The sequence below is a fragment of the Phaethon aethereus genome (assembly GCF_964289735.1).
Source record: "Phaethon aethereus genome assembly, chromosome: 4".
Classification (NCBI taxonomy): Eukaryota; Metazoa; Chordata; class Aves; order Phaethontiformes; family Phaethontidae; genus Phaethon; species Phaethon aethereus.
The window spans coordinates 32,206,461-32,220,979 of NC_138578.1; the positions used below are offsets into that span (position 1 = coordinate 32,206,461).

General features: G+C 39.5%; 1 protein-coding gene across 4 annotated transcripts in view; it reads right to left on the minus strand.

The window, feature by feature from the left end:
- PDLIM5 (PDZ and LIM domain 5) overlaps positions 1-14,519 on the minus strand; it is a gene marked incomplete at both ends in the record, with an annotated part of 125,951 nt that overhangs the window by 33,996 nt on the left and 77,436 nt on the right. For 3 of the 4 annotated variants that reach the window (XM_081999431.1, XM_081999430.1, XM_081999429.1), the window contains 2 exons: positions 12,171-12,582; positions 13,221-13,257. In XM_081999431.1, the coding sequence (XP_081855557.1) occupies positions 12,489-12,582; positions 13,221-13,257 (131 nt within the window). Of the gene's footprint in view, positions 1-10,852; positions 10,883-12,170; positions 12,583-13,220; positions 13,258-14,519 lie in introns of those variants that run through there. The other variant, XM_081999428.1, reaches the window with a different exon arrangement.

A 14,519-nucleotide genomic window follows, 5' to 3' on the forward strand; every position in this document is an offset into this window, starting at 1 on the left:
AGGGAGTATGAGTATCAACTTCCTAGCAGAAATAAGTGTTTGCATGTCCAAAAATAAACCTTCAAAATGAGGTGAGTTTCTCCCCATGATGAGCAAGTGATGGAAAAACATAGTTTCAGCGTCAGGAAGGAGATTGTTTCCGTTCTTCTAACAATCTACCTACATTTGCAGCTTATGCCATAAACAGTGCACATTAATGACTAAAGGAAAAAAGCAAAGGGAAGACAAGGAATTAATTTTCATGGCTACTACTGGCTCTACTGAAGTATCAGCAAACAAATGCCACAGCTAAAGAATAAACTCTTGCTGGCAGCATGTCCTGGTCTTCAGCCGTGGTGCACAGGTATCACGGCTCCTGGAGAGGTCTTCCCTTCGGATGCACACATGAAAAGATTTCCTAGTAAGTATCATTCAGTGGCAAAAAGAAAATTAGTATTTAAGGTTGTGCTACAGCACTATGATTCTGTTCAAATTATTTTTTTCTTTTTAAAGCGGATATGGCACAATGCCAGAAGATTTGATACAACTTAAATTGTCCGTTGGTGTCTAATAACTACCATTTCCCCTCCCCAAAGTTAGAGCTACTTTAGCCTTTTCTAGTGACTGAGGCCACCTTGGAAACCTTGAAACAGGAGGGAAAGATCTGATACTCCTTACTCAACAGAAATTTCTTACATCAAGTGGTCCTTGGTTCTACTTCTAATTGGGCCTTATCTCTAGAAGGTTTTACTCTTGTGAAAATGCAAATAAGTACATGAAAACGCACAAATTATTCCCTCTTAGCACAACTTAATACACACTGTCCTGTAAAATAACCAAATAGATTTCTGCCTTTGAGGCTGAAGTCCATTACATGAAAGCAGCTTCCCACAGCGTTAACAGAGCTGCGGTCAGGAAACAAGAACAAAAAGTCCTGGGCACTGAACAGAATCAGCACTGGAACAAAGGGCCTAGGTGGCAAATAAGTTTTAAAACAGTTATTTGCTGCACCGCATGCCAGTTACTTGATTTTACACATTAAAAGTGAGCTTTGAAAAATAGCAGCTCTCTGTTCCCGGAGCACCCTCGCAGCCTAACGTGCCGCTTACTTGCTTAAGGAACTGTTGCAAATAATTCACCCGGACAGAGGTTTCAAGCCAGAATATCTCGATCTCCAGCCGGTTATTTAGAGTGACGGTGCCTCCCTCGGCGGCTCGCGACGCACGCAAACAGCGCCGCGCGTCTCAGAAGGGCCCCTGATGCAGGTGAGGAAACCTTTGCTTAGTGTGGTGAACTCGCACAGACACCATGAGCAGGACCGGGGTGCGGATTAGTTCTGCAAAGAGGTGAAAACCAGTAGGCTTTGGGGTTGGTGACCTCATGCCAAAGACCACAACAGGCAGACTGCTTCAAGCGTGCAGACAACAGAAACAGGCTTTGAAGGAGAAGGCAGTTTCTCGCAAGTCCTTAGTGCCAACCACATGCCCCACTTCAACAATACCTCTTGCTCTTTTGCAACTCCAGAGCGCTCGTGGACTTCCTGGAGGGCCTGAGGGCCTGCAGAGGAGGCTTACTGACAGGCGTGATGAGCAGGGCATCCAAGAGCGAGCGGTAGACACTAGGTTCGAAGAGTCTAGCAAGCGTTTAAAAAGATCACGTAAACAAACTAGTTGACCAAACGAAGTTCAAGTTGGCTGGGACCACTGAAAACCCAAAAGCCCTTATGAAAAGCCTCTAAGTTCTGTAGCAGTATGGAGAAACTGGACCTAGAATAACTGACTTAGAAATTATATCTAAATAAGCAGGCCCCAAAGTGAAGGTCACACACTGCAGGGGGTATGCAAGACAACCCCAATTTTATCACTAATAAAGTAAAACAGAACAATATTTTTAAATAGCGGGGTTTTTTATCTTTTTCTCATCCTTTTTTAATTTCTGCTTTTGTGTATATTTTATGATGTACATAATATATTAGTACATTAGGACATTTATATAATTTAGAAATACATAAATATACATATATTGGAGATGCATGCTCAAAAATTTTTTACTGATACGGCTGCATGATCAAAAAACTTGAGAACACTGGTCTAAGTAAGCCTTTATAGAAAGCAAGGCAATACAGATTTAGATGCAACTCGGAGAGTTAGTGTCTTCAAGCATCCCACAGTTACTCAAAGACGCAGATTATTTTTTGTCACCCCTGTAACAATTATTTTTTACAGTTAGTTTACTGGCTGAACTGTAAAATGGATATCATGAGGGTCAGAGAGGTAGAACTACTCACCAAGAATTCAAGAGCAGCAGTCTGGAGCTAAGCTAAAAACAGGGCATGAGAGCCTTCGACATATTCTTACAACTTGCCCACCACGCTATTGTGAAAGAGCTGGTTTTGCAACACTGCCAGGAACCGATTATTCTTGTGTGAGCTTGAACTTTCTTAAATCAAGCTATAAAAATGTTTCTTTTAAAGCTGATGTCTACCTGGCCCGGACAGCAATGGCAGCAGACACGGCAGCAGCAGCCATGCTCTTAATTTTTGATCTCTGCTTGAAAGGAGAAAGAACGGGAAGAGGAGCAGGTCCAAGCCTGGGCAGACTTCCCAAAGGATTTTCCAGCAGTACTTCTCTAGCACAGAAGCTTTGAGCCAACAGAGGAGAAAACAGAGAAAGCAGGAAAGATTGACAAAGACACAGTACAATACCAGACTGCATTAACCACTGGAAAGTTATGCGATTGTAGGTTCCCAGTTTGCTAAGACGTCAGGCAGCGTATTAGCCACTGGAACACTAATGTAGAAAACAGCAATTTTTATTTCACCCAGAAATAAAGCTTTCCCCTCATCAAGTCAGGATTCAGCACCTGTCAGCCTTGAAATTCCCCATCCCAGACTGTGCCTCACAGCCTGCGTCATGCCCACTGAGCTCCAGGATGCTCCACATGGATCCATCTAAGTCTTTATGGTGCTAACAGAAAGAGCCCTGAAGATCATTTAGTTTCTCCTCTTTTTCATAGCAAATAATAAACATGGAAAGCTTTGGAATATTTGGTGATATAACTTCAATAGGTCTATTTTTAGCAACGTTTACGAAATTAGGTGTGCTCCTCACCCCTTTTCATTTTCCGTACTTATTAACGGGGGGAGGAAGAATGCGAACAGACAAAAAAAAAGTGAATCCATAACCCTGGCTCTATTTTAAAATTTCAAGGTTATCCACAGAAACTGCATTTTTTAAAAAATCGTTTCAGAAGTGAACAAAACACTCCAAACCCTTACACAACTATACTTTGCTCCACTTCTCAGATTTAAAATAAAAAATGCTGCCTGAAAACCTTGCTTACACCTAGCAGTCTACTGTAGACATATCTTAAAAGATTTACCTTGTATGACTTATAGATGATCTAGACTGAGAGCTTGAGATTTTACTGAAATAATTTGTTTCACAAGTAGGCAGAGATGCATCATGCCTGCCCAAAAGCAGCAAAAGAAGAAAAGTCGTTAATCAAACACTTATTACACTTCTGGCAATGCTAATTAAAGCTCAGGAGGAATTCATCTATGGATTTTTTTAGAAGCCCTCCTTACCCATATAAAAGAAGAACAGGTATGGTTTAATATGCCCGATTGTTAATTAGCAAGGGAAGCACTTTCTTTCCCTATTGGTAAACACTATACTCTGGATGTCCTGTTAATGTTTGTTAATGCTTGTATTCTCCAAAAACTTCAGGTTACTGGACAATTCAAAAATACACATTTTATAGCAAGGGTGACAAACCTTTGAAGGCCAGGTGAATAAAATGCGTAACATCAAAGAATCATACATTATGCACACTGTTCTGTGCCTTGCCCCAAAAAACTTCTTTCGCACTTTGACACTATATATTCACCCCACATCACCAACTTCTGACAATAAAGTCACCTTCCAACCGAATCTCCTACCCGTGACTTGGTTTCTCCACCTCCATCTAAGGCCCACTTTAATTTTTTACTTATTTTTCTAACTTTTGTCTAAAAGCTACTCAAATCTCTAATCGCTATGCAAATTTCCGGAGCAGCTTGTGGGTCAGGAGACACCTGTAAGCTGCTCCATCATGACGGCATCATCATCAAAATAAAACCCAAGTGAAACCATATTAAAATTATAATTTCTACTCGTGCTGTGGCACGCAGCTGGCTCGGATGTACCTGGCAGGAGTGGGAGGCAGCACGAGGGCCGTTTCCACAGGTGAGGCTGCAGAAGATGGCTGCGCGGCCACGGCGGCGGCTGGGGGGATCTCAGAGGTCTGGGTGGTCACTGTCAAAAAGCTGGCTGCAGCTGGAGCCAGCAACTCCGCCCTTATTTTCCTAGTTGATGTTAATGTCACGAGTAATTACGAACGAGACAACATATGGAGAAGAAATCTTTCATTTGATTAAAAATACCAAACAGTAACGGACAACTCTTTCTAGCTGGTGTTCTTGCACCTTTCGTAAGAAGAACAAGTGAGTAGCACATGAGGGCTTTTTTTTATTCCCTAGGAACCAAATACTCATCCCCGAGGAATGGGACCAGGCTGAAACTGGTTCTGTGGGGCTTTTTTACAGCTGAAGCTTGAGAGGCTTGTTTAACCACAAAACCAAACTATTCCGGTAAAGTAGTTACTCAAAAACCAGACAACGGACTTGAGCGAGAGCACAGCCAGTATATCAGAATCTCTACCCAGTGTAAGTAGATGACACTTCCGACACCGTGGCTACTTGGCTGCCGGTATTTAAAACCTGAACAACTGCAGGGGGATGAGGTGCGCACTTGGGTACGGCTTCCAAAGGGTTCTCAAACAAAAGTTCTCCGAAGTAAAAGAAAGCAGAAGGACAAGCAGTATGCACCACAGGAAAGAAGCAACTTTCCCCTATATTTTACTTCCTCTTGCTTGTCATCAAACCAAGACAATCACAAAAGATCTGACAGTTTTACTTCACTCAGCCTGAGACCTCCTCTTCTCTCCAACCTGACGCACATTTACCAGTTAAATGCACAACTCCTGTCTTTGCAAATTCCCTTTTGCATAATGATATATTCCCTTTTGCAATAATTCCCTACAACCAAGGGAAATTTTTTAAGAAAACTGATGTAGAAATGTCAAACCTGCAAGAAAGGAGATCGGGCTGAGTTGAGGGGAGTACAGCAGCAGTTAAAATAATTCACGACAAGAGAGAGGTATGCACAGATTATACCCTTTCCTGGAGTTGCCCTCCAGTGCTCCGAAACTTCATACAGCATCTTTGTGAAGTTTTTTTAAGTCATGAAAAGGGCCTTGAAGAAGGCGAGGAGAAGGGCAATAAACCACACTGGGCATATGCTCCAAAGGGAGAGCAAGCTGACTCCGAATCTTATTCATGCATACATACTCATGCTTTTGAGTATTGCTTTGGCAGTAGCTAGAAAAGGCGTAAGATTTACTCTTGGAGATTACGATTTCTGCAGAGAATATTCTCGGTTGTTGACTGATCAGAAAGTACACAATAAAAATCAAGATTAATACCTACTATTTAATACTATGTCTTTGTATTTATGATTATCATTAATAATTCCATTAAAAGAAAAGATAAAAGTAGGCCTGTATGCCTGTAAAAAGCATGTATATAAAAGAGCAATCTAAAGACTTGCTGGCACTGGATCTGCTTTATATTAGTTATATATTTCTCAGGAAGTGCCAGATTCTGTGGTTTACATGGTCTAAAGTTGCCAGGATGACTTTTTAAGACGACGTTTTGCAACTTTCATGGAAAGGCTGTAATTGCTCTTAAATATTTTACTGTTCAACTTATAGGAGCACATTGCATTTATGAAATTGAGTAATAATAAGTTACAAATTACAGTAGCTGGCTATACTGCCATACGACTCGTTTAGGCTTTCAAAAAAGAACTAACACTACAATAAAAAAGCATTATGCTTTACATTATGAAGTCTGCCTTATAAGCAGCAAAACTAACTTTAATCCAGTAATCAAATCCAGATCCTTCATACATTTCACAGCAAGTTTTCTCCTTCTTGGTGGTTCAATAGTGGGTGGTACAAATCACAGAGCTTCAGCCAAGAAAAGTCAGAGCCATTAGGAAAATAAAGACCTATGCCAGTCATCGACAACAAATGCAAGGCTTTAGTGGCAAAAGCAAGTCTACTGACCTTTGGATGGCCCAATTCTGCTTTAGTAAAAGTCTGACGCAGCATGCACCAGTTGTTCCATACAGATTTCTGATAGCTGCCATTTTTTAAAAAAGGGGTTTTGGAGATCAGCTTTGGGTGTATTTCCCACTCAAGAGAGTGTTATAAAAGCAGCGACATTGGTTCAGTAACAACATATAAACACCAAATATAGTTGCTACCTTGGTGACCTCTGATTTCAGGAGATAATCAAGACTACATGGCTTTGTCAAATAATTTATTTTCTCCTTCCCACACTCAATGCTAGTCCTTCCTTCTACAGCTCTGAAGAAGCGGCTCAGATTTCTGCCCTTCTTGAATAGAAAATATTCATCACCTACTTTTGACTACTTGTATAAATACTTCGGCTCTCATTCTGAACCACCATGAATGTGGTTGTCCTTTCCAATTTCCTGTGGCTCATTTTAAAGCTGCTCTCTTCCTAGGTTAATTTTGCCAAATAACAAACTTAAAGCCATAGGTCTTGAGTGAGAGTAGATTTAAATTTCCTTTCCCTGGACACAGATCCAGAGCTAGGATTTAGAAAGAACTCCCTGGTACTTGCAGCACAGTAGTATCTGCAGTATCACGGTAGCAGTATCTGCAAGGCATCTGCAGCTCAGTAGGTATCATCATATTAGAGTTTCATTGGTAGACACGAAAATTAATTATTGAAGTAGTACTTTTCCCCCTGCCTTTTTCATCCTAGGTTTTCTTCTTAAAAAAAACAACCAAACAAAACCACAACCCACCATGAGCATTGCCATACACCTTTTGGGTACAGTTTTCATCTTTGGTGACTCATGACTACCCATGCCATCTGCTTCCTGTGGTTTAGGAGAACGTGCTGCTGAAACCATCACAACCAAATCTTGTTTTCCTTAGTGGCTGAAACCAAAGGTTACCATGAAGGTACCGGCCTGCTGTCCAAGCAAACCTCTGTCATCACCCACCATCCTTTCCTGACTAATCTTATGTTAGCTCATGAAGGCACCCTCTTCTCCCAGACATCAAAAAAGCCTTCAGAAGACTGCAACAAAACAGACTTGTCGTATTTTGTTGTGAGGTTTCGCCTCATCTCTCTCAGCTGGTTGAGACTGTTGCTTTAAAGGGGAAACTGTCAACCCCAAATCTTAGTATTAGGTTTCTAGTTGCAGAAAGCCCACACAGGTATGAAAAACAGTATACTCCTGTACACTTTTCACAAGGATGAGGCTCTGTCTAGGGGTCTGCCAGGGCCAGGCACTGTGCATTCAATTCTCAAAAGGAGCAGCTTTGCTTCGTGTTATAACTTCGTGCTTAGGCATGTGTAATGAACACTAGCTACCTGGAATTAAAAAGCACTCCTGCACTATGAAACACAAACAATCGGAAAATTTTATTGACCTTCAATAACAGCATCATAACCCTCCAAATTACTGTCACTGTCTCATATCCAAAATTACTGTCGCTGTCTAGTGCCCATAGAAGACCTCCAAAACATCACCAATCTGCCGAGATAAGTGCTGGTGAAGCTATCCAAGGCCAGTGACAGGAAATTTGCCAGATAATCATCTAGTTTTCTTAGACTGCACCATAGTACAGCACAGCATTATGAATGAAGTAATCCACTTAAAAAAAAAAAAATCTCATATTTTTAAAGGTACCTTTCTGTATATTGAAGAAATCTGAATTCACTTTTGAGTAGTCGAGACCAGTGAAAAGTTACTCCATCCATGTGATAGGGTGGACACCCACTGACAACATACCAACACACGCTAAATATTATGTCTTATTTTAACTGGTATCCATGAGACTATTCATTAATCTGCTCAGCTTTATTGCATTTCTCTTCTCCTTTCCCCTCCTACCATTTCCAGGAAAATCCCTAATCACGCCAGATTAATAAAATAAATTTTAAGTGAGTGACAGACAACCCCCTCTCCCCCAAGACAGACAAATCTAGGCTAGAACAACATATAGATAGATCATTAACTGAATCAAAACCCCCTCTGAATGATTTACCTCCCAGCAGCGGCTGCAGCAAAGTGTTCAGAAAGTCTGGGGGAAGGGACACTGCCAGGGGAGGACTCCGCTATCGGCAAAAGAGCAGCTGCAGGTTCTGGTCTAGCACCTTTTTCACTCCATTCAAGTAATAAAACCAAATTGAGATACACAGAGAAAGAGATTTTTTTTAATCCACATTGAAATAGTATGTTGAACAGGAGACACTGTGCATGAAAGCATTAGTAAATTGGGAAAAAACCAAAACAAAAATGCAAAAAACCCAAAAATGTGAAGTTTACAGCAAAATACAAATGGGGGATGAAGTAAGGCACAATACACTTAGGGAATGTCACGCTTTTAGTGAAGGCTGATGCTGCTTATAAACTCAGAAAGTCAACTAGTATTTTAGATTTAAAAAGATGAAACACATGTATTTAGTATTACATTTTGTGGTGGAAAACTTTTAGGAAATACTGGAAAAGAAACAGACACAAGTGCTAGTGGGATTCACTCCCAAAGTTCTATACACTTTTTTCTGCAACATTTTTAGGGTGTTAGTTTTGTGAAGGTTAGACTTTATGTTTCTCAGTATTTTTTCATATCCTTTCTTTTTTTCAGTTGTGATAAGTGAAAAAAAAGTCTCAAAAATGTTGTCTTAAAGCCCACTACTTGAAGAAGAGCACTTCTCAGACGCACTTGTCAGACTAGGTACAGAGCAATCACAACCACAAGTTTTGAGCAGACTAAGCCACAGGAGCATGCATTACTGCCTTCTTTTTTTTTTTTTTCCCACATTAGCATGCAAAATTAGGTATCTTAATAAAGGAGGGAGCCTTAAGTGTTGAAAATCGTTGAACAGACTTAGGAACAACCAGGGAGCAGACCTCATAGGTGGTAAAGGTGTGGATGGAAATTCTGGTACAGATGGCATCTCCAAAGTCTGGGTAGCTATGAAGTTTTTGTTCAGATTAATACAGGCATCCTGGGCTCCTGCTCCATTAGGTAGATCTGCAGGTATGCTTTACAGATATTTATGACATGGCAGGGGAAAATAAATACAAGATTTATGACAAGTTGTTTCAGGATTGACCAAGAGTGGGACAAACATTTTTCCGGTGGCTATGGATTAGCTAAACTACAAATCTGGAAAATCCGGACACATTTTCACTCAGGACAATGAACTGACTCCACAATTTAACGCCAAAATCACATCCATACCTGGTTGCTCAAAAGGAGGTGGTTAAAAGTAAACATCTAAGACATACTTGGAAATGAGGTGCTGCAGAATTAGAACTAATCAGTTACTAAAACGCATAAACTTTACATAGACTTTGCCTTTCTAAGCTTTAAGTAACTGGTTTAAAAGTTGCAATTTACACATTTCAGTGAGGGCCTTTTTCTATTTCTATTTCCTGACCCTTCCACTTGCTGAAAGGAAAAAAAAATATATTTTATCCACCAAAAAATCCCTAATGGGTTACAGTTTAAATAATATACAGTTTATAAACAATAATAAAAAAAATTCACGTGGCATTTGTTTTGGACAATACCTGCCTGAAAAGTTGAGTATTGTTAAATTGGGATATTTATCTGTAGATTACTGATGGAAAGAAGTTTCCATTTCATTGTTTGTCATATTCATCCCTCTAGGTGATCTCTTAAATGTAAGCTTATTCATTTGTACCAAAAACCACTCAGAATATCTTTTCAGAGGTCAAATGTATGCTGGGAATCAGACATGAGCTAGGACAAGTTATCCATATGCAAATGAAAAGCAGTCTGTTGTTTTGGAAACAGTAACAAAGTCCAAAATTTAACATCAACAAGTGTTGTGCAATGGGGATATTGGGCAAAGAGATGACATCTTTAAAGCCGTAAATGAAATTCATTTCACACATTCAAAAAACATTTTTGGAACCAGTGATTTGTTACTACCAATTTATAGGAAACTAATAATTTTAGTAGCCTTTCTCAAACTGTTCTCATATCCTCAATAGATAGACTCTATGACTAACTTTAATCAAAACAGAGGCCTCTCAACTTTGGTTTATTTAGAGAGGCTTTGCCTTCCATTTCTCACTAAAGCAACACACCCTTCAAAGGGATAAGTGCTGGTAAGATAAACATAATGGGAAGTTAAATACCACCGCAAAAATATTCTCTTTGCCTAGGGACATCTCCAAAACATAAAAATACTTGAAGGACAAACCATTCTGCCTGTATGAAAAAAAACTTTACAGAGAGTCTAAGTGATAACCTTTCATAATTTTCATTGCATTGATGTCCTCCGAAAATCCCGTCTTCCTTTCCATTCATAAAATTTCTTTAAACCCAGCAAAACAATTTGAATACGCTACCTCACATTCCTACTTTAGTACACAGTATTGTATCAAATGATTATATTATGGTGTGTATGTGCACTCAGTAACACACTTGGGTTTAGTAACACAGTACTCGCTACCGAGTTAGGCGAAGGCCGGCGGGAATCAAACTGATGGGCTCTTCTCATCAAAAGAGTCTTTAGTGAAATTATGAAAGTGAATGTTTTCCCCTATTGTCCCCAAGAAGTTAACCCAAAGGGTGTATAAGATGTGATATGCCTTGGTCCACCATTACCAGTGCAAATCTAATCGTACTTTATGCTGTGCATTGTGAGGCATCCACATTGGTGACTGTTAGTGTTACGTAACTTGGCCATTACCTGAAGTCTCCATTTGCTGTTTGGCTTTTCCTAAAGATAAAATGACAAATACCATAAGCTACTGCTGTACTGTATAGCAGTATAAACCATCTGAAAAGGAAACACGAGCTTAAAATGCTTCCAAAGGTCTCTGTTCCTTTAAATTGCCCAGCCTGTGCAACAAAAAAAATCAACTCCCCCCAAGTCTGCAGAAGAATTTGCAGTGGACATCTATCTGTTCACAGGACCAGTTCCCTCAGAAAAGCGTGTAGGTCAGCTACACAAACTACAATCCAATTGCAGTGGTTCTCATTAAGCAATTATGAAAGATTTGGCTTTTTTATGTGCTTTACAATTCACCTTTGAGGTTTGAAACTTCTCTGATTCAATAAGCATTGCAAAAGCCAAGAGCGAGTTTTTCTTAGCAGAATTCTTACTCCTGTAGCCCCCCAGAAGGTCAATCGTTTTATTGATTTCTGCACATCTCCTGTTGATTTTGACAACACAAACACATACCCCATTTTTAACACTGTCAGGAACTCTACTACTGTGATAGTTTTGTACAATTCAGATTTGTTTCTGTTACGCAGCAGGGATTTAATTGTTTCTCTTACTACAATCTATGAAGGTGCAATGAAATTGTAGTTCTGTGCATGAGAAGGCTATTCAAGGAGTCGGAGAGACTCAAAAGAAAAACAGACATAGCTAAGATAAAAGCAACTTTTATTAAAATACTCTTCAAGCTTCATAAAGCATAAATTAATGAATGTGTAGCTACTATAATACATTATTTTACAGGAGAACCATAGGGCCATGAAGCTTTTATAAACACAAGAAAGCCTACGAGCTTCACTCTGTAATAAATAAATACTACTGTCTTATCTTGTTCTTGTTAGAGGATGTGTTGTAGCTCTTACAGGTACACAGCAACATTCTGCTCATTTTTTTCTAAGTTTGCCACAATATGAACATATTACTAGTTTAAGCAGCAGATTCTTTATATTGAGCTTGCACTTTGATTTGCAACATTGGAAATTTTTTTTTAATTTCTCTTTTACTTCCTTAAAAGCAGTCTGTCTTCTTGCTCTACTTTGTAAAACATTTACAACCACTCTAAAATTGACCTGCTGAAAATGTAGTGAAATCCAAGATAATTCATTATCCTTATTAAGTACAATAGTTTGAAATCAGTGCATACAGTCCCTCTTTGTTTTTTTTTCCCCAGCCCCAAAAATCAAAGTAACACAATGTCTTATTTTTTTGTTCATAATTTTCTGCTTTCTAACAACCTACAGTAATTCAAACTCAGCAATGCAAATGACTCTTTTAAGGCAAAAAAAGAACTGCAACAGCCATCTCCTCCCCCATGATGGGAGATGCAATCACCCAAGTTCTGTTTTAGATAGGCATTTTTTGTCAACTAATGATTAGCACAAAAACATTTTCATCTCATTTTTTACACATCAGTAGGAAAGTGTTAGAAAAGTATAGAAAAGGCTAGAATTTCTCTCGCAGAAAGGCTAGTGAAACACGTTGGGTTTTTTGGTGGGGTTTTTTTTTTGTTTTTTTTTTTTGTTTGGTTTTTTTTTTTTTTTGGCAAAGCAGATGGAAAAGAAGAAAGAAGTGTTTGTATTTTGCTTTTGCAACTTGAGTAAAATCACTGGACATTAAGAACACGTGCTGAGACTTCATGGTGCCAGTCACGTAATTTTGTATATTTGGGGCTAAAGACGTGGATGGGAACCTTTTCCCTGTGGAAAAAAGTGATAGAAGAAAGATAAGAAAGAAAGAAAGAAAGAAAGTTTGTCTTAGCAGTTTCACGAGCGAGCATGCAATCTCCATGCACTATTGCTACCCGCACATTGCCTTCCTCTTTGGCAAAAACTTGGATCCAGTGTTAGGCAAAGTCAGTAGAAAAACTCCCACTGACTGCAAGAACCGTTAGATTTAGCCACTGGCTGGTCCTCGTTTCGAACAACGCTTATCCCAAAGCAAGGAGACAGCTGACCCTCGTTTGCAGTCCAGAATGGTAATACTTTCCAGCTATGCCTTGCAATCTGATCCACATTCACAAATAAAAATGCCTGGTTAGATTTAGGAAAATTAAAACATGTCGACAAGCTGACCTCGTACAAAAAACCAAATCAGTCCAAGTTTATGGAAAACCTCAAACTCCTGCACAAACATTAATACTGGACTGCACCAACAGATTTAAAAAGGTTGGTCTACGCAGAAAAAGATCTTGGTTTTTACATGCTGAAGTAGAAGGCAAAAAGAGAAGCCACGTTTTAAAAACACACAGATGTCACACAAACGCATCAAACACTATCAGTTAAGAATTAAGACATGCAAAGTATTACGGTAATAAAAATGTAAAACATCAACTCACTTAGTCTTCTTTGCAGCTTCAGGTTCTGGTTCTTTCACTGCAAAAAAAAAAAGAGAAAAGTTTTATTTTCTAAGACACTAAAGGCACTGTACAATCAACCATACACTGAGATTCTCCCCTGTGCCAATGCATTCACCACAGCAGAAAATTACAAGGCTCATTAGGACTCCTTGATTCTAAATGTGAATCAGTGGAAATGAGGTATGTCTATAAACTTCAAGAGCCCCTTTGCCAGCAGGATTATTGAATGGTTGCTCTGCTGGTCTCTGCCCATTCCCTTGGCCCGCTCTCTATGTTGGCATTGAGAAAGATGAGTTGAGAAGGGGAAGATGAATGGAAGTTGGGAGGCATTTCTTTTGGATGGCCATCCAGTGAGTTTATATCAGGTGATAATCCAAGCGTCTGTTTGCAGCCAGGCTGTGACCCATCAAGGTGCTAGAGGACCTTGCGCATGGGATAATGTAAGCTCCCAGGCCTGGTTTTAAGTTTGGCAAATCTAGTTGCAGTCACTTTGTTATTGTATTTGTCAATATGATTAATTCATGAGTAGTGGATGACATGTTATTTGACATTCAGGTCTCATATTCTGCCCTTACAAGGATTAAGGAAGAGAATCCAAAGATAGACAATGATCCATTAACCGACCAGCACAACGCAGGACCACGAAACAATCAGGTAACTGTCCAAGTTCAGAATATTTATCACACATGGACAATAATCCTTATTTGAGGACATGTTACCATTGGCTTCTAGAGTAATTCTGCCAGAGAATCAATAGTTGATTTAATCATATCTGCGCCCAGGAAGGGGGTCTGATTTCCTCACTGCCTTCTTTATTGTAGCACTAGCTGTGAAAAGCAGAAGAGTGAAGTAATCACCTCTATATTAGCTGCCTCAGTGTGAAAATGACAGTGCTCAAATCTCCTGATGGCACTTCTGATGGCTTTTACACAACGTTACAGAGCTCAGCCAATGAGTTATAACTGACAGCATAATATGAAACTGAAATTTTACCATAAAATTATATGACTGGTAATGACCTTCCCCACATCATCTCTTCCAGTCCACGGTGTATTTAATCACAACACCATAGCGTAAGCAAAGGATGGAAACATGCCCTGGGAATAAACTGAGGAGCTATGGATTTATGCTTCTGATGGGTTTAAATCATTGCAGATCACATACCTCTGTATGACTGTCAAAGATTTTCTACATGCCAGAAAAAAATCTTAATTTTTCTGGAGCATTAAATTTGAACAGAGATCTCACCATTTTGGTGATACATCTTTGGGAGTAGAA